The 27,830-nt window shown below is 36.3% G+C and overlaps 2 protein-coding genes across 2 annotated transcripts in view; one reads left to right on the top strand and one right to left on the bottom strand.

The window, feature by feature from the left end:
• The first annotated feature begins 3,660 nt into the window (after nucleotides 1–3,660).
• Nucleotides 3,661–5,756, top strand: LOC121419213. Its single transcript, XM_041613570.1, has 2 exons — nucleotides 3,661–4,379; nucleotides 4,962–5,756. The coding sequence occupies exons 1-2, from the start codon at nucleotides 4,220–4,222 to the stop codon at nucleotides 5,321–5,323; spliced, it is 522 nt and encodes a 173-aa protein (XP_041469504.1). The 5' UTR covers nucleotides 3,661–4,219; the 3' UTR covers nucleotides 5,324–5,756.
• Nucleotides 5,757–15,025: 9,269 nt separating this feature from the next.
• Nucleotides 15,026–27,830, bottom strand: part of LOC121419214 (serine--tRNA ligase, mitochondrial-like) — a 40,557-nt gene continuing 27,752 nt past the window's right edge. Inside the window, exons 3-12 of the mRNA XM_041613572.1 lie at nucleotides 27,603–27,689; nucleotides 25,276–25,389; nucleotides 24,039–24,157; nucleotides 23,301–23,457; nucleotides 22,789–22,900; nucleotides 22,084–22,217; nucleotides 21,376–21,488; nucleotides 20,903–20,996; nucleotides 18,187–18,282; nucleotides 15,026–16,301 (exon numbers count right to left, since the gene is read on the bottom strand). Of these exons, the coding sequence (XP_041469506.1) occupies nucleotides 16,134–16,301; nucleotides 18,187–18,282; nucleotides 20,903–20,996; nucleotides 21,376–21,488; nucleotides 22,084–22,217; nucleotides 22,789–22,900; nucleotides 23,301–23,457; nucleotides 24,039–24,157; nucleotides 25,276–25,389; nucleotides 27,603–27,689 (1,194 nt within the window). The 3' untranslated portion in view covers nucleotides 15,026–16,133. The remainder of the gene's footprint in view (nucleotides 16,302–18,186; nucleotides 18,283–20,902; nucleotides 20,997–21,375; nucleotides 21,489–22,083; nucleotides 22,218–22,788; nucleotides 22,901–23,300; nucleotides 23,458–24,038; nucleotides 24,158–25,275; nucleotides 25,390–27,602; nucleotides 27,690–27,830) is intronic.

The raw sequence follows: 27,830 nt of genomic DNA on the forward strand, positions 1-27,830 counted from the left end.
AGTTTTCTCCATCTGTTTTTACTGAGATGTGAACAGGGTATGCAATTAGCTACATTGGATGGAAGAAATGATCTATTGTTAAATTGTAGTACTGGGTAATATACAAATAAAACTGTTTCCTGAGATGCCCTTTTATTATTCGGGAGGGGGGATATAAATTTCAACTCATAAATGCAGTACTAAGTAATGGATACAAAAATTAGTGCAATATTTAATAACTCAATCACGATCATCTTTGACATAGTGATCTTAATCAATAAATACATAGATATAAGAAATATGTTTGTAAGCCTCCTGATGTTTCTTGGTGTACTAGAAAATAATATATTCTTCCACATTTATGAAATTATAAGCATGTATAGTAAGAACATAATGTATAGTGACTCCACTACCTATCGACCACCTGTTTTTAAACCGACTGCTATCTTACCATGGTATTCTAGCATACAATCTAGGTACACAAAAGATTATTACAGGCACAATACGCAACCTAATTGATCCAGACTCACAGCATCAAGCAAAATGAAAAAACAGGAAGTTGATGGAATTCATGAAATATATGGTTGTATTATTTTTTAAAAACCTATATTCAAATTAACATTTCCATCAATATTTTGTTGCTAATGTTGACAATCTCCAAACACAATTATGTCATATAGTTGTCTGTATTTCGCCAGCTACGCTCATATGCATATGTTTTATACACCTCATAACATGTATAAAACATATGCATATGTTTTATACATGTTATGAGGTAGCTCTGGAAAGAGATAACACCAAAGATAAATATGATAATTACTGAAGTACTGAAGTTTTAGAAATAAATAAGAGAAAGGAGAAAAGTATGATTGTAATAAAGAAAGGTATGCTGGCTGATGACGGTGACGAATGTGTCAAAAATAGGTAGGGTGCAAGCATGCCAAGAACAGGGTAGCAAGCACCTGAGAACAGGTAGACAAAATGCTGATGAATGCGTTGCAAGCATAGAAATAGTTCATGAAAACTAAAACAGTGGTTCATAGAATAGATTACTTTAATCACATGATATCTATTTTTGAAATACTTCTCTCAGAATATTCATTAATATTTTTCTTTCTGAGCAGAGAAATACAACAAAGGAATTATCCTTGAGAAAACTGAGCGAGCTCTCGCCTTTGTAAAAAGTTGCCTCAGTAAGAAGAGAATAAATCTCCAAAACAGCTCTATTAGATAGACTAAGAGGAAACGTTAAATCAAGCATGGATCCTGGTAGAGGTTCTATACTGACCCAGCAAGGCAAGAGAGCCATAGAAAAGCATCTTCACAAGCTATCATAGTATAGCTATGAACTAACAAAATCCCAAGTAATTGAATAGTTTTTAGTTATTTTGTTCATATTTTAAACCATGAATTTTTGAATATGTGAGATGTATGAATAAATTGAAATAAGGATGAATGCATTATTCTAATACTTTGCCTTTTTTGCATATTTTTTCTTCAGTTTATTCATATAGCAACAAGCATCGCAGATAAACTTGGTAGAAGAGAGGGGAAAAGCAATGGGAAGTCTCCTGTTAGATTCTTGGTTCCATCTTTTTAGGCAAAGGTGGCCAGATATGTGACCTTGTTGCACCAAGCAAGTTGCAGGTGAACCGGGCAAAGTTAACAACGGAAGAAGTTCTTTCAACTTATTTTAAGGATCTCTCTCATGTCATGGACAATTATGGTCTCTGTGATAAGTCCTAGTACATCTACAATGTTGATGAAACCAACATGAATTTTGAACACAAATCTCCGAAGGTAGCTTGTACAGATCAACGATCCACGACGAATGTGGTAACATCACAACGGATTGCCACCACCACAGTCCTGGCTTGTGGGAACACATCTGGTAGGGCTCTTCCTCAGGACTGTATTTAAGGGCAAAAAGATGATGCAGGAACTGATGAATGATACACTTCCTGGATCCAAGATGACAAGCTCAAGGAAGGAGGAACTAATGACAGGCACATAGTGAGGGGAACTGCTCTTGTCAGCAAGAACGATTTCTCCTGAAGCAACACATAAGAAGAGAGTCTCCATTAACTACTACAGGGCTTCTGGAGTTCGCACAGAAAACCATGTGTTTCTCAAGCTGATCAGGTCTGAGGAAGAAAGAAGCACAGGTTGTCGAAAGGAAAGGGAGAAAACTAAGTCAGGTAGAGCCACCATCCTCATTGAAGATAAGTGAGAAGACATCGAAACAGATGATGAAAAGAATGAAAACCCTGTCAGTGTTGTGTATGCAGGAGGAGTAGGCCCCCATATTGGTCAAACCCACTTTTCCTGGGTGGCTTATGACAAGGAATACACACATTGGGTGATTTCAAGTACGGTGTTGAAAGCTGGTGTTGGTGTTTGTGACAACACCAGCCACAACACCGTATTTGAAATCACGCTGGTGTTGGGGTTGACCTCGGAAAATATGATGTATTTCCGGTAGTTCGTGTCGAGCGCTGGTGCTTAATGCCGTCTGCTACACCGAGCATCAGAGCTGGTGTTGACGATCTGCGTGCAATTTCCCCATTCCCCAACACCGACCTCCAGGGATCGGGAAAATCGTGATTTCAAGTTCGGTGTTGCTAACGTACATATGCCGTGATCATCGTTCAGTTTTCTCATTTTATTTTGATTTTTTGTTTGTTTGGTTATAATTTCAACTATGTTTCGTTTCGGACAACATCGCCGGCGCCCGAATTATAATAGAGTTCCGGCATCTGCCGAAGAATATTCCATCAAGAATTGTCGGCTAAATGAACATTATATAACTCAAACTGGCAGAAGAATTCAATTTATGGAGGAGGGCGGGCCCTAGTGGTCAGCTAAAATCAGAAAAAAATGACTGAGACACTACTAAATTATCTAGCGGGAGGAGGGTATTATCGTCAGCTGGGACATTCATCAGGTATTGCAACCTCAACTGCATTTCGACATACCAGATTGACCACGAATTTTATCTATGAAAAGGCGTCCGACTATATTTCGCTTCCGAGAGCTGAGCATGAATTCGAGCAATTGAGTTCACGCATTGAGATGCCAGATGGGCAGGTAGGTAATGCTACTTAGGTTAGCCAATAGGCAGGCGTTGATCTAGGCTTCACCCATATGGTCAATCTGGATCCACCTCCTCCCTACACGGCGAAAAGGAAAGAGATATTAATGAAAATAAAAGAGATAGAAATGCAAAGAAGTAAGATTGCAGAAAGAAATAGATAGAGAAGTACATGTGTGGGGGGGGGAGAATAGATCAAAAAGAGAGAGAGAAAATATTAAGAAGGTATTTAAACCAAGAGAAGGAGCAGCGAGTGTCGATGGAATATGATGGAAGTAGAAAGGGGACATGAAGAGGTGTAGTATTCAACGGGAGTCCCCCCCCCCCTCCTTATCATGGGCGGAATGATATTTCCACAACAAGACAGGGAATCAAGAAAAATTTGACACGCAAAAAATAAGAAAAAAAATCATCACAAAAAAAGGAAACCCATTTCGTCCGGATAAATTTGACAAGAAAAAAAAGAAAAGGGTTATCAACCAAGCTGTAAGCCCATTTAATTGACAAGTAAAAAAAAACGTTATCACCCAAAATGTAAGATCATTTGGAATGATGTATTTTTAACAAACTACCACAAAATAGGGGGCATTTGATATTTTGCCCCCCCCCCTTTCCAAATGGTCCCCTGGGATTTCTGCCCATGCCCTTTATGAACTTTTATTCCCAGCGTCATGCAGAATAGAGTTTAATGTATTAAGACAAAGAATCGAGAATATTCATAAACACTCTTTTAGAAAACAATAATTTGACAATTCCAATCCAGGCCTATAAGCGTAGCGCTGTATCCTCCTCTAAGTCCTAAACGAGAATTAACAATAAGACAAAGAAAGAGAAAACGAAAGAGGGAAGGGGGTATTATTTTTCTGAATATTACGTCAAAATCTATCACAATATTTATTTTTTGTGATAAAATGTTGATTTCTTTTTTGCTTGCTCGTAACTTTTCTGAAGATACAATTTTCCAGTTTATACGCATGACCCCTCAAAACAATTTAACTCATTACGCCATGGATTGGAATCATAGATCGACGCCCCCTGTGAACATGGATGTTTATTCTACATATATTTATATTAATTTTGAAGGATAAAGTTTATTTTGTTGTTTATTTGTGAATCACTCCTGTATTTTTTCTTCTCTTCTTCATAAAGATGAAGCAAGTGATCCTTTACATTGATGGCTACATTTCCCGAATCCAACGTCCAGACCACGCGGGAGACACTTATTTTTGTGGTCATGGGAAATCTTGTGATTCGATCAATACCCAACTCATTACTGATAAATTTGGGCAAGTTCGTCATATAATAACCGGTAAATATGTTTTCATAAAACATTTTCAACACGGAAATAACATCAGAGTTATTACAGAAGAACATGAGGCTTGAAAAAGTCATTGATCCAAACACTGGATGGAAATCAATCCAAACAACCTGTTTTCAAAACAATTTCAAACAATCACTTTCAAGAACTATTTAATACTCCAATATCGCATATCCTATTTGAGAACGGATTATTTTCCTCAATTTATGTTATTGTTATTATACTATGCCTATTTCAGATTTTTTGCTATTTTAATTAGGCTTTATACCTATTGACTTTTCCTGGAATTTTCATCAGAAGATTTTCTGACAACTGAAAGGCTCTATATATTTAATTTATTTTTTTTATCTGACAACTAATCATAAGGGATGGGGGTGGTCATAACACGTCCATTTTACAGAAGCATTTAATTTTCTTTGTTTCCCTTTTTTAAAAACAAATACTAGAGTCATAAAATTATGGGGCACTCTGCCACTTCCTCCCCAGTGTACATTATTCAACAACGTTCTTTTTCTCTTTTTTTATTTCTCCTGCCCCGCCCTCCCCGATGACTAATTAAAAAAAATCATGCAGGATTATCTGGAGCAACACACAACAAAACAGCAACAGAGTGGAGCATGACTTTCATGCAGTTTCTTGACGATTTGCCAGGTGACTACGTCGTCTTGGGAGATCCTGCCTACAGAAATCTTCACCCATCAGTGATACATAGAGTGGTTAAACCAAATCTCAGTGCTGAAGAAGAACGATACAATCTTGATGTAACGAAGTTACGACAAATTGTGGAAAGGGCAATAGGAGCGACTCAGCTAAGATGGAGATTGTCGCAACTAAAAGAAAATCGCATGGCAGCCAAAGGAGGTATTTTTTTTCCCTCCAAATGTTTGGTTGCCATGTCGTATCTGCATAACAGATACACAAATTACCTCGTATGAATTTCTTGCTCTTGATCAGTAAAACATCACAAACCGATTTACAAACTACTAATTCAAATTCTTCTCTCGAGGAGTAATATTTGATTTTTGTAATGTTCATTCATAATTCTTTCACTTGCGACTTTCTCCGTCGAACTAAGCTGTGTAAAAACACATAAATAAAATTCAGTTCAATTAAATCTCCTTTTATCGACAGATTTCAATTTACTCACAAAGTGAAATGTTATCAGTAGAAATAGTTCAAAGTTCAACATAAATTATTATGAGCCCCCCAAAAGGAGAAAGGAAGTTGGGGGTCTAATTTTGTATCGACAACACTTAACAGCAACATTAACTCTTTCCAAAATCACCACAAAGCAGGCGCAGATCCAGGGGGAGGGGGGCCTTTGAGAAGCAAAATGTATAATGTAAAAATGCCATTAAAACCGAGGTTTGCCCCCTCTTTTGAAATTGAAGACTTTTTTTTGCTTAATTTGTGGTTGAAAACATTTTTTTTGGGGGGGGGGCTTGTCAAATTTTTCCTCTGAAAAATTTCATCCCCCCTTAGAAATCCCTGGATCCGCCCCTGCCATATATTCTAGTCTTCATCAACAGGACGACTGAATAGATTGAGCAATCCCAACTCGATTTTACACTCCAAATTCTATACACAAGGACTATGGAGCGTGCACAGTAATTGTGTGTATTGGTTGAGAGAAAAGACTACCGGTATGTCCACGCATGACCAACACTGATTTGCATTTCTTATGCTAATTAGCTTCACAACACATGTTTCAGATAAGCCTTAAAATATAGCCTAAAGCCTCGGAAATGAAGTCGATTGAGTATTAACTTACCTGATTAAACTTTGTTGCCGTAAATTCTATTGAAGAGAATATAGCCTTGCCAAATCTTTGCTTTCTTGGTAAGTGTCATATGTAGATGATCGATTAATAAAGATAAATTTATTGCGATTTCCTTTCCCGCAAAAACAATTTTCACGACCTGGACTTTCACATGGCCTATTTTTCGGTAGTCGGCGAGATCGCTCGAGCCTCGATCGAGCTAATGCCGGGCTAGCTGTAGGGGCTGTAGGCCCAACGTTAGGATAGCTCATGCAGTAGCTGGAGCCTGGCTTACCGGTCGGCCAGCTGCAGCATAAGGCCAGTCAAATTAAGCCGTAATAGAGTCTCAATTTCACAATCGAAATCACAATAAAATCAACGTTTTGGTTGAACGCGATATTGATAATCAGTACGTAATAATTTAGAATCTTTAGTTACATCTAGACTTGTAACTGGTCCGGGTATAACGGTCTACATAAATGATATGACCATGATGACTTTAGCATAGGCTTATCTAACTTTTACTTTTTAGATCTAAAAAGTAAAGTTAGATCCAATCAATGCCAATGGGCTTAGACCTAGTACATGTAATGATGTATGTTTGGCCCTGGCATGCTTAATCTTAAGGTCAGGACTAGATCTGCAACATGATTATTAGGTCTTCACTAATGAAAACTTAGAATTTGATATGTCAATGTAGAATATAAATTATAATGATCACGATATTCTAGTAGACCTACAATTAGAGTTCTATATTTTTATTGTTATTATGAAATATGACTTTTGATGACTTGATTCTGACATAAATGTGTATTGGTGTGTAAATATGTGTTTTATGGTGATTGCAAAATAAAAGATGGATATTGTGAAACCTTGAATGCGGAACATTTGTCTTTTATGTGAATCTTGATCTGCTAGGCCGACATGAAAACTTTTTCAATGTTAACTAAATTTGATCAAACTTTTAATTTTTCTAGCAAGTCACAAATTATGTTACTTGTTGGTTTGTGGATACTGTGATAATATTCTGACAAATCTGTCAATTTAGAACATTATTGCCTTTATAAAAGCAGTATTTTCTTTTCAACATTGATCACAAAAACAAAATCAATGTATTTTTTTTCTTCAACTTGGAAATGAGTTAGATAATGATATCATGTTTTTGTTAGAATGCCCCCATCCCAAGTATGACCTGCTCCCTCCCCTTTTAGAGCCATGCAGGTATACATTATGTGACTTTGTTTGCTTGTAAAATTATTTCACTACATAAAGACTTTGTTTAGTGTCAAGTTAATTTTACAGAAGAAAAATGGCACTTCCTTTGGGATATGGATCCCCTGGTACGTATGCAAGACAAAACAGAATGCAAATGATAATAAAAAGTCAAAAGTTTGACAATCAAAGATCATTCACAATTGATATGAAAAAAGTATATCCAGACATGCCAAACTATAAATTAGGATGATGCTGTTGGTCTTGGTTTAGTAGTTCTGCCTTTCACACTAACCACAGTATCAGGAAGACACAAACAATCAATTGTGGATATTTTCTTTTTTAATTGATTACTTGATTTTTTTCCACTTGAACAATGTATACATAATTTATTTTAAACTACAACATGACACTACCAGAATGGACCAAACGAGACTCACGAACTCAACCAAAAATACCACTCACACACATGCACAGTACACGTAGCATACGTCACAACAAAAGATGCCCATGACTGCTACGTCCTCTCTTACATGTCCGTGGTTAAACATATTTAACAGTCAAACAAGATTTGAACGAGTAACATTGCACACGATTTGTGTATAGGGAACATTTTTTTTCTAGAAATTTCTTATATTCATACTTTCAAATTAAAAAATATGGACTTATTTGATCAATTTGTATGTGGATTTCGTTTTATCGTCGAAGTTTACCGCGAACGAGTAGTGACATAGTTTGGTGTTGACGGTGGTGTTGAGCTATCGATAACGTGATCGGTATCGTTCCTCTGAACCCAGCTCGGTGTTGGAGCTCGGTTCAGGGACGAATTCACGCTCTCAACACCAACACTGAACACCGTACTTGAAATCACCCATTGGGTCTATCGAAGTAATGCACAAAATCAAGCCAAAAATTTGGAAAAGACAAGTATATATTTCTTTGCAACTAAGGGGAAAAAATACTGAATATATTTAAAGATATTCAGGAAATATATCAACATCAGAAAAAGTTGAATCATGGTGGTAATAGATTACTGTGCAGGTGGAATTGAAGGAGATATCTTGTCTGCTTCTATTGCACATGTGCAGCAAGTATCAGATTTCATCTTATTTTGATTTCTATATGTACTTTAGAGTAAGTTAATTTTGTCATCGTAATAGGTTACAATAACCATGGAGGAAAGCCCAAAGGTCATGAAAAAGAATTGGGATAGTACCAAGAAAACTCTCCTTCTGCATCTCATGGGGAATTACAAAGATAAGTTTAATCGAGAAGAAAAAACAACTACCAGGGGAATTCAGCAACACTAAAGGCCTGGGAAGAAATTCAAGGCAAGTTTCAGGCCCAGTAAGAACAGTCAGTCGGCAAGCCCCTGAGATAATGAGCAAATGGGCAAGATTTATCCAAGTCCTCTCGTGGCTGAATTCATGTCCCTGCAAAATCTCGTGAATTGTGAGACTTTCTTTCTCAAAGAATTTAACCACTTTCTCCTTGAGTAAAATTGATTATTTTTGTACCATGGGGAAGAGTAAATGTTACGTTTATATATTGGCTATTTCTTTTGAATAAAATATTTTGATAAATAAGTTAATTTTTTACCTGAAAAGATGCATCAAACAGAATTTTCTTCCTCTGTTTTCACTTGCAAATTGTGCAACATTTTGTGTTTTAGGTACCAACATTATTTATATCATCAGAAACCTCAAACTCTATACCTTCTTACAATGTCACTCTTGATATGAGGCATCTTTTAGATGGGTCAGCAGCCAGCTTTTTCCATAAAGATGCAAGACGAGATTTCTAAAATTTCTGAGTAACATAAAATCCAGAGTTCTGATTGGCTGAATAATGTTTTCACAACAACAGGCGCGGGTAATTTGAAGAGATTACCACATGGTGAGTGTGACCTTGCAGAGGCCCAGTGTGGGGAACATTGGAATTTGTGTGGGTATGTGGTCTCTATGACCAATCAGAGCGCAGTATTCTTGTTTTTTAGCTGCTAAATGTACTTGGCCTATGAAAAGCTGGCTGCTGACCCATCTAAAATACATCTTCTTATAAAAATTATATCATATTTAAGCTTAGATCTTCAGCTTTATCATGATTTAAAAATCATTTGTGCTCAAACAGAAATTAAGTGTGAAAACAACAACTTTTGTTGCATGAAAAAAAATATTTTGTTTCATGTTTTATATCAAAAGTTTTCCCTATATTACAACATTCTTTTAAAAGTCCAAACACATGACATAAAAGAATGATTCTTCTTCTTTACAAAGATACCAAAAACATGAAATTTGGTCAATATTTAGAGCAGCAATGGCCGAATAAAAAGAGGTGTTTTGGTTCGCACCAAGCTCATTAACAATGCAAAAACCCTCTAGTCATGAATATCACTTGGATAAAAGAAGCCACTTTTTCAGGGCTTGCCGACTGACTGAAGAAGAGACAGATGGAGTCTAAGAGAGATCTGCACCCAGTGGAAGCGATTCAAATTCGGAGAAAAAGCAGAATGGGCAGATTACACAAAAAAGAGGAGGATGACAGGAGAGCCGTCCCAGCAATATACAGAGTTTGGTGATTTGTGAATAATAGTATGGTGTTATGAGAATATGCCATGTTGTAAATATGAGTTGAGAGGAGACTAAAATAAGGAGCAAGGGTGATGAGAGCATTTCACTTTTGGTTTGCATATTGTTGTTGGTGTTATGTTTGCAAAGAATGCAATGTTGTATAAGTAAATCTGGGAAGTGTTCTGGAGGTTGCTTGTAACAAATGGGGGCATGTCCTGGAGAGTTTGAAACGGGCAGATCCAGAATTTTCCTGGATCGGCCTCTGGTCTCAAAGTATTTCTTTGACAATTTTCAATCACCTTTTGTACCGTGCCAATGTCGTCTCAGAGTGTGACAGTGCAATGTGAGTTATGTATGCCTGTGGCCTGTGACATACGTTGTTATCGTTCAAAAACACAGTGTCTGTGAAGTTTGAATGAAAGAAACATGACTGTGTATTATCCTACTAGTGTTGTGGGATATATCGTGTTTCTTGTGCTAGTGTGGTGCGAGGAGTAAATTAAACTGTGTACATCATTTGTATATGGTCGTAAATAAAACATGTTGTAGAGATGCGTGTATAGTGTATTGCACATTGAGTTGGGAAAGTGGTTCACGTCAATCGACTCATGGAGTCCATGGACAAAACTTTAATCCTGAGTCACTGGGCATGCTCAGTTCACAGAATTTCTGAGCATGCTCAGTGCAAACCTTTGTTGCATATTCATTAATCAATTAATTAATAATCATGGAGGATACAGGAATTAAGAGGGACAGGAAACCAAATTGGCAGAATTGCGAGAAGAATCATTTAATTGAATCAAGAGCAGACAGGATCCAAATGATTAATAAGGTTACCAATCACACTTGAAACTCAAAGAAAATCGATGCTTGGAAATAAATTCATCAACAATTTGTAAATATGTATGGACAAAAGTGGACTCTAAATCAAATGAAAGAGCAATGGAAGAGATTTAGGTTCTCGGCAAAAAAAAAGAGTATGGCGCATACACCAGGGAGACAAGAAAAACTGGGGGTGGGCCTAACCCCTCAAACTTTTTGCATGTTTCCTAGAGGAGATTGCTTGCTGTCCTATCACCTCTGTTCACAGTTTGAAGGAATCAAGATCTGAGAGAGGAAGGTCTGTAGCATCAGAGGTCAGAGCATTAGCAACAGATGCTACTACCAGTAGGAATCAGAAAGGAAAGACTGATCAATGGAAGCAAGGGCCCATATCTTGCTTAGTTTGTAAGAAGTCCCACACCCTGGAAGAATGCCCTACCTTTTTAAGATGGGAGATGGTCAAGAAGAAAAAATTAATTATTGAAAAGGGCTTGTGCTATAGGTGTTTTAAGGCTGGTCATCGCTCAAAGGAGTGCAAGAGGAGAAGCACTTGTCAGGACTGTAAGAAGCGACACCCAACAGCAACCCCCCCCAAAAAAAAAAAAAACTCTACCCAATATTGAAAAAGCACAGAATAGACAGTACATAACATAGTAGCATGAAGAAATCTTAACCAAAATTATATTTTTCTCAAGTTCAAACAGATTCACAGCGCTGAAGTGAATAGTCCCATACCACTTGTGTCCTAACAATTACGTTGCCAAACTTGAACTTGACAAAAAGGGCAATCAAGATCTACATCAAGGCTTAAAGATTTTCATTACCTAAAAATCATTGGAATTGATGGCAATTATTGTGTTTGTGATACCAAAGATTTCATTAATATTAATTTTTGTTCCTTGTCATCAGATTTAGAGGCCATCTTGAATGTCCATATGACTGCCATCTATAAGTATCTATAAGTATGGAACATTTATAATCTCTACTTGTGAGAAAGTTGGATTGCAGTGAAATGATGGTTTGGGCCGACATGATAGAAATGAAGAGAATATTAATGAATTACAAAGTTAGTTAATGTTAGTTTATAAACGTTAATAAACACATAAACGATTGAAAAACGTTTGACTGATATTTCCTATTTGCTTTGAATGGTTGAGGCATTAAAAAAAAAGAGAAATGACAATGTGGTGACTAGTACAAGCAAGAGATGACAACACATAGAATACTGATGGTGATAACATTGAGGCATAGACAGGTGGAATGTGAAATGAGGTGGTGACATATATGGCATGGGGGAACTTCTAAGAAATCCTGTAGTTGTTCATAGACATAGATTTGCTGTAATAGTGCTCAATTGTTACTGTGCTATGGGTATATGAAGCAATATTCTGTTTTTTACTTATTGCCACGCATTTATTGTGAAAAATAATTGTTCTAACCATTGAGTATGACATCTAATGTTCATCAACATCATATACCAGTTTGGAGCAGGATTTGAAATGACATAATCATGTAAGAGATGAATAGCAGCAATGAAACAAGTGATTGACTTCCAATGATGTCTACTGTAAAGGTAAGATATGACTTCAAGTCCTCCAACTATTTTTGTAACACTTAAATAAGAAATATAGAAATTACAAATTATGGAGAGTGATAATTAAGATTTAATCTTTATTATCTGTAACCTTTTACTCTTGTTGCACATATTAATATAAGAATAAAGCTATAAATGCTCCAGCCACATTTTACTTTTAAGAATACAAAGCATGGAATTTTAGATGCCTGACTTCAAAGTGTTTGTAAATCTCTATTTGAGACATATTGGGGATAGAAATATATTTCCTTGGGAGGGAAATTAACAATTCTTTGTAGCCACTTCTGTTCTGTTGCTATATAGTCAAGTTTTTAATAAATTGTTTATTGAATCTCTCTCTTTCAAATAACATGCATTATTTTTCTTTCAGGAAAAAGGCAAGATGGATACAAATGAAAAGGCAAAATGCATCATATGCTTCAAAAAAATCATCCCTGGAGGTGATTAAATAAAACTATAAGAAAGACAGTGAGTCTTGCTGCCCAACAGCTAATTCAAGGCTTCAAAACTGACCGTCAATCTATAAACCTGTGTCAAATACTGGTTTCAGGAGTCATATTGAAACCCCTTTGTCAGTTGGACTGTTCACCAAAAAAAACTAGAAGCAAGGATCTCGTGATTATTTTGTCCCATTTGCAGATTGGATCTTCCTATAGTACTGAGAAAAACAAAAAGGCCACCTATCAAGCTCTACACAGGTCATAAGATAAAATTTTAAATGCTCCATAATGCTACTCTTCAAGGTGAAATTTCTCAGTTATTCCCCCCCCCCCCCCCCCCCCCGTTTTCCAAGAAGTACTTGAAAGATGATTTCAATTTGAAATGTAGTCCCCTTGTAGGACCAATGAGGGCATTATTCCAGAGTTAATTGACACTTGCCATTAGTACTGTGGCTGAGCTCCATGCAGCTAGAGTATCGCGGTTGGGACTCCTCTTTGATTTCCAAATGTTGGCAGGACTGACAGAGGTCTACAATAATGAAAGTCAGAGCGAGAGTGATGGTAGTATATGCAAAGCAAAATTTCGCTCAGATGAGCTAATTCTGAGAACTTCATATACTGCTGCTGGAATCATCAAGAATTCACTAGAGGGAATAGACTTGAAGACACCTTGGCCTCCAACATCAGACTACCTAACCATTGAGCAAAGTAAGATGTGTGTTCCTTGGAAACTTTTCAATTTCCTACCGTGGATGTCTGGAATCAATCAAGAGACATAAGAAGATATGGTGGAAGGGTCAACTGATGAAGAATGGAAGATTCTCTCCCTCGCAGAAGACATAATGTACCTAAAAACAAAGGGGACATGTGTACTACCGAAGCATAATGCTCTAGGAATGGCAGTATGGCATCTGTCAGGTTAAGCCAAACTTATTGGCATCCTAAATGGGCTTGGCCATAGTGTGTCAAGGCCAGTGGTCCTTGAACATAACACTGTCCTTGTCAAACGGCCACTTCCATTGGGTCATGAAATACTTCCCGATGGTATTCAGCCTATTTCCTCCACTCTTGTTTAGGACAACAATGATTTTAGAGAGGAAACACTAAGTGGAAAAGGTACTACTCACAATACAAATGGCATCATTGTCCAGCATCCAACCAGAGAATGAACGAAGGGAGATGTGTACTACCGAAGCATAATGCTCTAGGAATGGCAGTATGGCATCTGACAGGTTCAGCCCAACTCATTGGCATCCTAAATGGGCTTGGTGATAGTGTGGTATTCAGCCTATTTCCTCCACTCTTGTTTAGGACAACAATGATTTTGGAGAAGAAACAGTAAGTGGGAAAGGGTACTACTCACAATACAAATGGCATTATTGTCTAGCATCCAACCAGAGAATGAACGAAGGGAGATGTGTACTACCAAAGCATAATGCTCTAGGAATGGCAGTATGGCATCTGACAGGTTCAGCCCAACTCATTGGCATCCTAAATGGGCTTGGTGATAGTGTGGTATTCAGCCTATTTCCTCCACTCTTGTTTAGGACAACAATGATTTTGGAGAAGAAACAGTAAGTGGGAAAAGGTACTACTCACAATACAAATGGCATTATTATCTAGCATCCAACCAGAGAATGAACAAAGGGAGATGTGTACTACCAAAGCATAATGCTCTAGGAATGGCAGTATGGCATCTGACAGGTTCAGCCAAACTCATTGGCATCATAAATGGGCTTGGTGATAGTGTGGTATTCAGCCTATTTTCTCCACTCTTGTTTATGACAATAATAATTTTGAAGAAGAAACAGTGAGTGGAAAAGGTACTACTCACAATACAAACAGTATTATTGTCCAGCATCCATCCTTCCAACCAGAGAATGAACAGCCTAAACTTGCCGTACCAAAGGCCAGGAAGACAGCTTTTGAAGTCCCTCCACAAGAGGTCATGACTTTATACTTTGGACATATGAAAATTGGGCTGTAAACTTTTGACAGAATTGGGCTAGATTGCAAGGAGTACCAAGATGCACAGAGGAATGCAAGAGAGGTTGATGTAGCATGCAGGTTGTTGAAGAGAGTAGAGTTGGGTGAGGAGTTGTTCTCAGGCTGGACTGGGATTTGTGACGTCATTAACGAGCAGCAGCCCCATATGTTATGTAATATGAAACACATAAATTTCAATTTTTGATAGTTTGTTCGTCTGTTGATATACTGAAGGTACAGTAAAAACGATTTCCAATTTTCTGAGAAAATGACATTTCATTGATTTTTTACCATACGATATGTGGGAAAGCTGCTTGAATACATGAACGACGTCACAAACCAAAAACTTTAAATTCTAAAAACTTAATTATTCTTTGATGGATTTTCCTCAAACCTTGGCCAATATTTTCTGCTATTATTGCGATAAACTTTTTGTCAGCATGAACTTTCCCTTTAACACAGCGTAAATAAAATGATATGAACAATTGGTTCAGTGAGAAGCCCCCGTTTCAAATGCGGATGAACCATGATACCCGATTGGCCTTTGCTCGAGCTAAATTAAATGATAAATTAAATTAAATGATGTGCAAATTTTACGCTTGACGAGTTTGTACATTACTTTTTTTATCTGTTTTGCCACCATAGAATGAAAATTCAGGTAGTTGCCCTTCGTTGGTCACAAAAAAAAAACTAGAGCACTAACATTTTACTGGCCCGAGGCTAACAGGCTGGTGCTTTTGTTGAGTTTTCATGAAAATATTATTTTAAGGATATTCGATCTGATTTTTTTTTTGTCTAGATGTTTAGCATCTCTGTCAATAGATGGCGAGTGGTCGGTTCTTAAAAAGGGGTAAAATAGGGCAAAGAAAACAACTTTTTTTGGACATCACGGCACTCCATGCTGGTAGAACTTATCGGAGTTGAGTGACGTGAATCTACAAAAATTTTTACTTGAGATTAATTTCAGGTAAATCTTAAGAAAAAATGTATTGATATCATGATTTCAACATCAGGTGGTCGATAAGGGGTAGATCCAAACACATATATATATTCATACAAGTATAGATTATACTTTTTACTGGGAAAATTCTTCCTTCGTTTCATGAAGGAAATCTAATGCCAATTCAACTTTACATGTCTGGTAGTGGAAGACTTGCACCACTCTATACAACTGGCAATCATGTAATGAAACAGCATCCAATAGGAGTTGTAGTATTAATACTACCGTAGTATTATCATGCATACCATCTGATCTATATATAAATCTCTTCTAAGTTTGGCAATCATCCATGTTTGGTTGAAAAGGTTCAGGGATCACTGTTCTCTCCACTCATTGTTCTCTAGAATGGTAATCACCAACCATCATAATCTTGTAAAATGTAGCTTCCCTGATGCAGGTCTTGTAATCTCTCTCATCCCATCCATGTATGGTTGAAGTGGTTCAGGGATTACAATACTTCCATCCCTCTGTTGGTTGTTCTCCAAGATGGCAATGATCAGGCGAGGCACTGCACAAGCTGTACCATTCAACTGGGGAGGGGGGAGAAATTTTTAAAAATTCATCAAAATTTTGAAACAATGATTGAATGCAAGTTTAGAGACCATACTGACATTCACATCATCTAATAAACGACTATAATTCCAAGATTACTACATGGATTGCTGATTGCTTGCACTCAATATTTATTCTTCCGCCATTGCCAGATAAACTCTTCATGCGTTACGTTCGCATTATTGCACATCCGTAGGCATGTTTCGTTCGCATTTTGCACGACCACACATTTTCCATAGACGTCCCCTGTCCCATTGTTTTTCGAACAATTGCATGCGCGTGCGACATTAGTTTAGCGTTCGACGGATTATCGCAGTTTACAAATTACAGAATCATTGAGTTTTCCCAAAAAATCAATACATCCTGATCACAGCCAGGAAGTTCATTGAAAAAGGAGAGGAGAAAATCAATAAAACCCTCCTCACAAACAATACCATGGCCAGGTTTATTGTTAGGAGTCTGTGACTCATGGCACGAATGTGAATGAGACCCTTGTAATGGAGGACATTACCTTGACCAGGCAAAAATTTACTCTCTTTTATTTTCCACTATATATGGGCTATTTTTATCAGATTATCATAATTTTGGTATCAATACAAAGCTTATGTAATGAACAGTCCAAGTGGATAAATAAAAATCATGCCACTAACACAAGAACCAAAGTAAAAGGGGGGCTAAATTTTGTTGGAAGTATTAGGAGAAAGCATTTAGAAAATGTAATTTACTATACATTTTTCCATAATTTATCCAATAAATTTATATATAATAAGAAAGCCCAGGAAACACTCTACAAGTTTGCTACACAACATTTTCTTTCAAAATGATCAGATAAAAAGTTATGGCACTCTAAATAACAGTGTATAATACTGCGTAGAGTGGATCACTGCTAAAATAATGCAACACACATGGGGTTTACAGGTGAATGCATGAAGAGTTAAGAACATTTTACAAACCTACCTTTTGAAATTTTCACATAATGACCTCTGTAACCTATTACCTTTGACCTGTGACCCCAATATTTAATCAGATCAACGGCCCTTCTATATATGCACATGGGCCATGTTTGAAATTCAGGCCTCCCCCCTCCAAAAAAAAAAAATGAATAAAAGACTTGGTTGACTCTGCGTGCTGGGATGGGCCGTCACACCTGATTTGTTTGATGGGTGTCTTGTTCGGTGTCGGCACTTGATATAATTTCTGACCTTTTGTTGAGGCACTTTTCGCCATTGGTGATAATGATGTACTTCTCTTCTAGGCAGAGATTGCCGAGCCCTCTCTTTCTTAGGTTAGTGTTATACTTCTTTTCTATCCCCCACGTTAATTTGAAAAAAATTGGTGCTTGCTTCCTTTAGTTTTCAAATATACTTAGAGTGTTGAGTTTCATTTTTGTATCTTCAGGTTTAATTGATATGTGATGCCTTTATTTGTCCTTAAAAGGACAGCCGTTGCTTGGGCTTTCGCCATTATGATACTATGAAGACCGAAGTACACGAGAATATAATATATACCATTCAAAATGTTATGATGAAGATAGACTATTGATTGTGCGGCCTTCGAGCGTATCACAAATGCAGATTAATTCACATACAGTACATTACATTGCGTTCAGGTTTCTGATGATAAAAAGGTTCAAAATTATTTGATAATCATTGTTCACATACGCCAAATGGACTCTATCATATTTCTTATAGAGAAAGTTTCTTACAGAGAAAGTTTCATTTACAATTGTAATTCAAAGACCTCAATCTGCATTCAGTTCAGAAAATGTCAAGCTCACAAATTGAATTATCCTATTTTCTACTCTTCATGAATAATTAGTGGGGCAAAGAGAGCATATTTCATAAAGATGTACATATAACTTACTGTGTGAACATATTTAGCTGGACTTTCTGGGCTTGGTTTATATTGGATGTGAAGTCGTCTGCTCTGAAAGTCTGTGCAGTTTGAAGTACTGGAAACCTTTTGTAAAGGGGAGAAAAAGAAGTCATTGAAATGAAATCATGACATAATGACCTACATTATTATGTGAATAATGAATAAGACAGTATCACATGTATAAGCACAGAGCTGCTAACTATTATAAAAAGTGGAATGCAAAAATATGACAAGGCATCAAAAATATTTCATAAATTCAAAAAACAAAAGAGAAAAGGAGAAAAAAAGAATATGTTTTATCTTGTCAGCTTGAGTTATTTGATGAAGACTACAGCAAGGTAATCAATGTGCTTCTAGAGATGGCAACTACAGATGAGAGATCCAAAGTAAACGGCATCTTTAACTCGTTTGAAAAGATTTTTATTCTACATCTATTATCAACTTTCAGGACAGAACACACTACATGGGGAACATGAATGGAGTATGTGCCTTTGTAAAATAGAACAAGGCAATTCCATGTAGTATGGGACATTTTGACAACAATCTCTAGTCTCTTATCTGATTGCTTGAGCAATAAAAAAAATCATTTTTTGTCAATGATGAAGTTAAAGTGGTTGTCATGTCATGTGATTACCAAACAAACATGTTTGGATTATGTGTGAATGAAAGGTGAAAATGTTGTGTCGTACAGGACTCAGAAATGTCCCATACGACACGCAACATTTTCAACTCTTACTCACCCATGCACAGCATATTTTTGTTGGTTGTCATTTCTTATATGACTAGCCAGTAGTACTTCATCATTACAACAAATCAACAAATTAACAAATTGAAGTTCCTCGTTTGTTTGGACATCAGGCTGAAAATTGTTGTGAAAAATGGCTAATTTCAATAGCATGGAATCGCCCAACAACACCATGTTCATCATGGGATGCCTATGTCATCTTCTCCACCTGTCAACAGAGAGAGGAACAAACCACCTTTCTTTTGCTCCTGTAGATCTCTGGATCCACATTTACTAATGCCTTGATAAGTCAAGCAAGAGGCAGAAGGAATACAGACACGTTCAAGTGATGTGTGGAGCAGAGCAACATCCTAAAACATGTGTGCACTCAGTGGATATATTTGGACAAGGCATTATAACGTCATTTGACTGAGCAAGGGTAACCACTCAGTCACTTTAGTCAGGAAGCATAAATCAACCCACAGAAGAAAGTAAGCACTACTCTGAAAGCCAACAGTGCTGTACTGAGAGCAAATAGTGCTACACCGAAACTTACTCATGCTGCATGCTACGATAGCTACAGTCTTGTTTTCAAATGCTTGGGGAAATGGTCATAATAACCAAATAATGCTACTAAAAATCTAAACATTCTTCCCTCCTATTGGAGAATCTTTCACAAAAGAACCTCAGAGTTGATTTTTCTAATGACATTTCATATGTCAGATGAAGTTAAAGTTTGATTTATTTACATCTTTCTTGACCTACATTTATTTCATCGAACAATACTCAGAAATCTTTTTTATCAGCCCCTTTCAGCTTCCCACTTTAAGTTCAAGCAGAAGTTTTGCAACAGAGAAATTTTAAGGGGCGCTGGTTCCAAGAATAAATAAATCTTCATCAGAAATCACTTCAGCATCAGCAGATATAGCAAATCAGATTCTTGAAAGAGTGAATGGGTGATTTCAAGTACGGTGTTCGGTGTTGGTGTTGAGAGCGTGAAAAGGCTGCTGAACCGAGCCCCAACACCGAGCTGAGTTCAGAGGAGCGATACCGATCGCGTTATCGATATCCTATGACGTCACGCCTCTGCGCTGCTGATCATCTCAACTTTACGCGAGAAATTCTCAACGAAAAAAGTGAAATCAGGAAGAAATTGCAGTAAAATCTTATCGTACAGAATGCACAGGTTAAAATCACTGCAATAATCAGAAAGCATAAATATTATTTTTCATTAAAATGTGTAAAACTCTAATGATTTGCGCTCATCTTAACTGTAATAGATAATTTTACGGGGGTGTTTCATCGTGTTCACCTCCTGTTCGTGAACTACAGTTCATCAACACCAACACCGAACTTGAAATCACGATTTTCCCAATCCCTGGGGGTTGGTGTTGGTGAATAGGGAAATTGCACGTAGATCATCAACACCAGCTGTAATGCTCGGTTCAGCAGACGACATTCAACACCAGAGCTCAACACAAACTGCCGGAAATATGTCATATTTTCCGAGGTCAATCCCAACACCAGCGTGATTTCAAGTACGGTGTTGTAGCTGGTGTTGTCCCAACACCAACACCAGATTTCAACACCATACTTGAAATCACCCAACGGGTACAACAAACTGCACTACTTCTTTCTGCTAAAAGTAATTTCCACTTTCACTCATCTCAATCTTGAACTACAAGAATATGCACAGGTCTTCTACATCACAAACTCCAGGACCTTTTGCAATAAATGTTACTAAATGTATCTCTTCAAATTCTGTAGAATCATGCCCATACAAAGAAGTCAGTAACCAGTAGAAATACATTAACAGAGATGTGCTACTGCAAATTTAGACAGAATATGTAATGTGAATTAACCTAGGGTGACTAGCCACTTAGACTTGAGGTTGAACTCAAAGGTATTTACAAAAATGGACGAGTATGGGGAGTATGGAGTAGTATTCTTATTTCAAATTTATTTACACTTTGTTCTCACCTCTCCATAAGCTTTCCTGTGAGGCATCCAGGCTTCCATGTCAAATTTCCTATATGCAGGAGCTCCTAAGTCATGGGCAGGCATATCTAATATCCTAACGAAACAGTACAGTATCTAAATTAACCATTACATACATTCAGTACTTCTTAATCATGTATTTTGATAATCAATTCTCAGCCAGTTTTAACTGACATTTTTTTTTCTTACTCAACTCCAAATTACATTTTTTTAGCAACATTATTAATGACATGAAATTTTAATTTCCCTTTTTTGGCCCAATATGAAAGAACTCATTATATTTTGCAACAACAAAATAATTATTTTGAATTTACATGTACACTGAAAGTTCAATATATACTTGTGTAATACATTATATGCACATGGCAATGAGAGGTGTTTAGGTTGATCTGGTAAAGACAATGTCTCTCTAAATAATTGATTAAAACGGGCAATAAATAAATGATAGTACTTACTGGAAATGCAATCCTAAATCTCTGAACAGGTCCCGTTGGATTCCTACAAATTCATGAAAGATTTCCTCACTTTCATTTTCTCTCTCATTAGCTGCTACACAAAACATCTCCACCTGAAATGATAAAAACACTTCAATTTATAATTATTGCTAATCAATTAATTTTATTGTACTTCACACCTTATAAAACATCTCATTCAATTTATCAAATTGAAGTCGATGAAAAATTTGGAAATTGAGATATTCACTGTTTCTTCACTATTAAAAACATGATTCATGAATTATATTTGTCACAAGCACACCTAAAGAGTAATTTATAACACTTTTCACTGGTCACGACTGGTGTTTATATTTTGATGACTCAACAAGACCTTCTGTCATCAAATGGGAACAAAATATTCTTCCTTATTTTCAGATTTCCCAATGGAGAATAAAGGTGTGATTCATGATAAAAACTCAATATACTTAAGTGAAAAATAGAATACAATAATGCTCATTAAAACAAAGCTCATTAATTTAAAATGGGGTAAAATAAATATCCCGTTTCCGCAAACTGACTAGAAGTATTTTTCTAAAGTTTTTAAGACTGCCCCTTTTCCATCAGAAAATATACAATTATTTTCAGTAGATAATGTCATAAGCAACACTGCAATGATTTCCTAAAAACATGAAGATGTATTCATCTTCTTTAAAAATGTTAAATTCCTACCTTAGTAAACTGGTGTACTCTATAGAGTCCTCTAGCATCAGCACTGTGAGCTGTCTCAGCTCGATAGCATCGACTCATAGCAGCTAGCTTCATAGGAAGCTCAGACATTGGTATCGTCCTGTTCATTAAATATCCTGAAAAATCAAGGATAAATCAGTTCATATACATTTTTTCCCCTAAAAATATCAACTCTGTAAAGGTGAACAAATTTGGGCCAATTTCTCACCAACTTAAAACTGCGGGTCACAGTTCTGTGTGCGCGCCGTTCTAGGCGACCCAGATTGGCTGGCTCCTCAAAAAAAAGCATCTTGGCATGTCTTTGACAGATGTATGGCGCTATATAAATGCTGTGCATCATCATTATCAAACAGCCACTTATTGATTTCTTGAATTTGCAGAAACAATTTTTGTTCTTTTAATTACTCAATCTAGTATGTATGAACTGGATGTAAAAACATTTTACATTCACAAATTACGGAGGATTTTTTAGGGGAGGGCTGTAAAGCAGTGCATTGAGGACACTTTATTTTGAGGGGTCTCTCTCATTCTTCCCGCAAAGAAGAGTTGCTACATTCCTTCTTCAACATATACACTTTCATGATGTATTTGCTCTTCAGTAATTATATCCTCTACAAAAAATGTTCAAAAGTCATATGTTTACTCATATTTACACAAGAAATTTCCTGAATGAGGGAAGATGAATACCTGCAATGCCAACTTCAGCCGTCCCAGCTAAACACATATCAGTATCATGGTGGTCAGATGATAGACGATAAACCTGAGTATGAAGACCTTCAGTCCTCATTCCACATCCTTCCTAATTCAAGAATTAAAGACACAGAAAAAGAGACATTCCTCATCTTCCAAATATATGTCAGAAAGTAACATCAGAATAGCTGCTAAATTTAATGTACATGTATGTCTCTTTATAGAAAGGTGCATTTAATCATGTTTTGTAATGACACAGATTAACCGTGAATTATAGCTGTCACACCTTTCATCACCATTTTCTGCAAGCATGGTAGCAAGAATCTTTTCAGAGAGAAATATTCAAATAATTGCTAATACATCTACCTCCTACCCATTCTGGGTCAAATGAAAACAAAGACATAATAATATGTAATACTTAGATTACTTCTATTATTTGCTTCATACATGCAGACTAGCTTTTGCAAAACCACCGTCCATGCAAAAAAGATGACCATAGAGATACTTACAAATACAACTGGTTTGATAATATCAGGTACTTTGATGATCTTAAAGCCATGTTTCTTGATTAATCTATCCAAAGTGAATCTAACAAGAGCATCTTCTAGCATTGCTCCAGCTCCTTTTAAAAAGTATGATCGGTGGCCTGTGGTATGTCCAAGATTCCTAGAAGGGGACAGAGAGAGAGAGATCATGATGAATTATATGATCCAATAATATGATCCAATGTCATCATGATTTTTTTTATATCATGAGCCATGTTGAATGATGTAATGGATTTATACACGCAATTCTGGACTACTCTGTCTTAGCTTGTATCAACTTCAAAGAACTTTATTAGTCTAGCAACTTAAAGAAGTTGATTGTCTCAGCAACATATTTTTAAAATACTTGGTGTACAAAATTGTTGTTGAAGTTTGTAGCTTTCAAAAATCAAAGAGAATGCCATCACACTAGTTTTGCACGTATATCACTGAATTAGAGGTCTTGGGGTTGAATTTCATGAACACTATAGATCTCTAAAATGGTCATAATCTTCCCACAGCTAAGAACTTTACAATTACCGTTCAAGAATTTTCAGAGACATCAGGGACGTCAATTTTAATTACACACATTTCAATGAAGACAATTAATGTTGGTAAATGGTAGGTCTGTTGATTATTTTTTTCCAAGGAAAACTATTTTCAGCATTTTATTTTTTATATACATAAGCTTGTATTTTTCTGCTTTCATAATTATTTACTTACTTTAATCTAATGATGTCTAGCTCTTCACCTAGTTCCACATGTCCTTTGATGGGAAAATCAAATGATCTCTTCTCATTTATTTCTTCTATCAACACAGGTTCTGCATCTTCATTCATAGGCTGTATGGTAAATATACAATACAAGACACACAGAAAATGGAAACTTAATGGATGGAAACTTGTTCTGTATTATATTTATTTTTTCTTATAAAAGGACTTGCCACTGTTTGTTTCACAAACATCTAAACCCAGAAACTGTGAATTCTACAACTAAGGAATCACATAACACCATCATTTTTAATCAACAATAAGACACCTACATATAAAAGTTAATAGATAACAAAAGATTAAACATGTTCAAATGTTTACCACAATAAACATCAATTCATAGGTGATAATTGCCCATTTATTACTTCCAGGGTTAAATGAGAGGTATACCATATTCCTTTGTTGAGTATATTTATTTGACAATAACTTACAGAGTTACAGACAAAATGGAAGTCAGCAACAAATCATCAAGGTTTCAATATAAACCATGCCTAAGAATGCCAAGCGAGCAGACCAAGTGTGTGAGCCAGTTACCTGCTACACATGGAGAGATATGCTTACTGGAAGAATTCTTAATGTTCAATCGGTATGCTATTGGGTCTTGAAAGTCTCTAAAGCAAGTAATTCCTGTCTGACCTTTTAGTTTGTAATTTCAATAACAAGAGTAGATGAAATAGGAAAGGTTTATTTGAATCCTGGAAAAGGTTACTGACTGCCTTTAAAGAAAAATTGAAACTTCATCAGCATGCATATTTACCTAAATAATTAGGAGATTAAAAAAAAAACATGGTTTATAGTTTTGTGAATTTGGAGAGATCAAAACTCTTTGTTGAAAATACTGGTAACTTCTCTATCAAATTAACATTCACACCAAAGCACTCAAGATGACTATGAGAAGAATACCTACGCAATAATTTCAATGCGTTTTTTACAGAAATGCCAAGTTGACAAAGGTCTGAACAACCTTCTGGTTTAAACCTTCTGTAGGGTTTGTAGGTTTTGTAAGCATGTATGCATGTAAGCATGCATACATGAATCTAATGCTATTGTCCTTAGATGGTCAGTGCAAATTTTCACAAAATCTAGCTTGGATAAAACCCAATCACTGGCTTGAAATCTCTTTTGTAAGTTTGGGCCAAATGGTGCAATCTTTAATTCATTTATGATTTACAAGCTGGATCAAGTCTTACCACATTAGGATGGGTTGAATTTGGAATGGCTACTGCAATCTGATAGAAGTTATTTTCTGCTCTATGAAGCTGCATTTCTTTCTCCTTCAATGTGTGCTCCAATTCCTGTGTATTCTGGAAATAATAGAGCATGATTACATTTCACCCGAATAACTGGAACTACATCTTGTTATAATCTGCTAATACATCAATATCATACAAGTAGAGTTACTCTCACAGTCTCGCCTGCATTACATAATTCGATATAGCAGCAGTGCTGACATTTGAAAACTCCTATTAAATAATTATTCACAAAACACATCATTCATATAATTACATAATACTATGTTCACTGACCCTAAATGACATTTGACCTTGATTATGTGACCCAAGAACTGTCAGTGATACTTGATTACCCTTATGTCCACATTTTATAAACTATATCCATAAACTTTCAAAGTTACAATGGCAATTCAACAATTACCCCCAACATGGCCAAAGTTTATTGACCTTAAATGACCTTTCAAGATTTCAAGATTTCAAGATTTTATTAGAACAAATGATCGCAGCTTCTTACAGCTGAATTGGCATATGTTTTACAAAAGAACATGAAAATACACATAAAATCAACAAAAAGCGATGTTACAAAAGAATAAAGAAATTACAAAAATAGTTACGGTAAAATCATGATAATAATGAAGAAGTGATCTTAGCTTTGAAAAAGTACATTTGTTGGAAAAATGATTTATACTCCTAAAATAAAATTATTGTGATGTAATATGGGTTTAAAGAAGAATTAGAAGGAAATTTGTTGTAACGGCTTTCAGTAGATTCAGTATTGATAATTGAAAATGAGAAAAGAGCAGCAAAAATGAGTGTCTAATATGAGAGAAAGTTAAAGAAAGTAAGGGAAATAAAACGGAAGAAATCAAGAACAATTACCAATTATGCTAAATTAATGAAATTGTGAACAAAAAACATTTTCAATATGTACGTACAATAAACGATGGATACAAAAATTGCCATGGTAATTAAAATTGTAAAAATTGATTTAAGAACAAATAACACCCCCAGTCAGCCACCTCTGACTCGACACTACACCACAAAACAGAAAACAGTAGATTCGGTCCAACGAATCTACTGCTCTCCGTCCCAGAATACAATACCGATCCAGAAGCAGCCGACTGGTACTGTGTATTGACAGATCTACAGTTTAGAGTTCAATAAGCGGACAAGGTACGGTAACGCGCTTTTGCGATACCTTTCCGTCCGACATCTAATTTCTGTGAGTCTGTGACTGTTTCGGAGCTCTCGATGTGATAACCTTGCAGGTGGGAGCCAATCACGAAAGTTCTTGAAAAGTTGTAAGGCAAACTTTTGACACAATTCATCTCTACGGTCCTTCAGAGTGACCAAGGTGCAACGCTTCATAGATAGTTCATATGATTCATACTCCTTACCTAACATCAATCTCAGTGCTCTCTTTTGGATAGATTCAATCGCTGCAATTTGTTGCTGGGTCAATGACGAATGCCATACCACGCAGCAGTATTCCAAAATTGGGCGGATGTACGAGGTGAACACAGTTGTGAGGTCAGGTAATGGCATCCCAAAACGTTTGAGCATCCGTATCAGATACAACTTCCGAGAAGCCTTGGAAGTTATATAATTCACATGCTCATCCCACTTTAGATCATTTTTGATAATGACCCCAAGAAGCTTCACCTGGTCACAACAAGGGATCGTTTGGTTTGAGAGATGAATCTGTGGTGGTGGTAATTGCTGGCGAGTAAACGCGACTCTTAGTGTCTTACATTTGAGAGGATTTAACTTTGGTCATGTGACCTGAACTCACAAGGGGTGTTCAGTGAAATTTGATTACTCTTATTTCCTAGTTTTATGAACTAGGTCCATAAACTATCAGAGTTATGATAATTCAACACATACCCCCAACATGGTCAAAGTTCTGTTGACCTTTAATGACCTTTGACCTTGGTCATGTGACCTGGAACTCGCACAAAATGTTCAGTAATACTTGATTACTCTTATGTCCAAGTTTCATGAACTAGGTCTATACATTTTCCAACTTATGATGTCATTTCAAAGACTTATCCTTTGGTTAAAAGGCAAGACAAAAATCATACAAATTATTAATCTGGTATTCTGGTCATGTACTATATTTCCGTCTATCTTTCACTCTATTTTAAAGTCTTCTGACATTACTGACATTATTCATATCAAAAGTTCAAGTCATTCAGGTGGATTCATTCTACCCAAAATGCAACCTTTCATTTAGCCATTAATTCAAGTAAACAAAAGAAAAGAAACAATAACTATCAAACACATACCAGTCCTCTCTCTTTATCAGCTTGAAGTCTAATTTGTACATCATGGACATGCTCTTGGATATGCTGAAATTCTTTCATCCTCCGTAGCTAAAAGAAATAGAAATTATTTTCCTATGATTAATTTTGCATGCTGAATATTTTCCCCAATTCTGGAAAAAAAATCATCAAAATTCAAGAATTACATTCATCCCTTTGTCTCCTGTCAGATATACTTTATGAATAGGCCAG

Source organism: Lytechinus variegatus, chromosome 7 (assembly GCF_018143015.1).
Source record: "Lytechinus variegatus isolate NC3 chromosome 7, Lvar_3.0, whole genome shotgun sequence".
Taxonomy (NCBI): domain Eukaryota; kingdom Metazoa; phylum Echinodermata; class Echinoidea; order Temnopleuroida; family Toxopneustidae; genus Lytechinus; species Lytechinus variegatus.

Bases quoted from the DNA above. Each gene is read 5' to 3' on its own strand.
- LOC121419213 (XM_041613570.1), top strand. From the start codon at position 4,220: ATGAAGCAAGTGATCCTTTACATTGATGGCTACATTTCCCGAATCCAA. The intron at 4,380-4,961 runs GTAAATATGTTT...AAAATCATGCAG, and splicing joins AGTTCGTCATATAATAACCG to GATTATCTGGAGCAACACAC.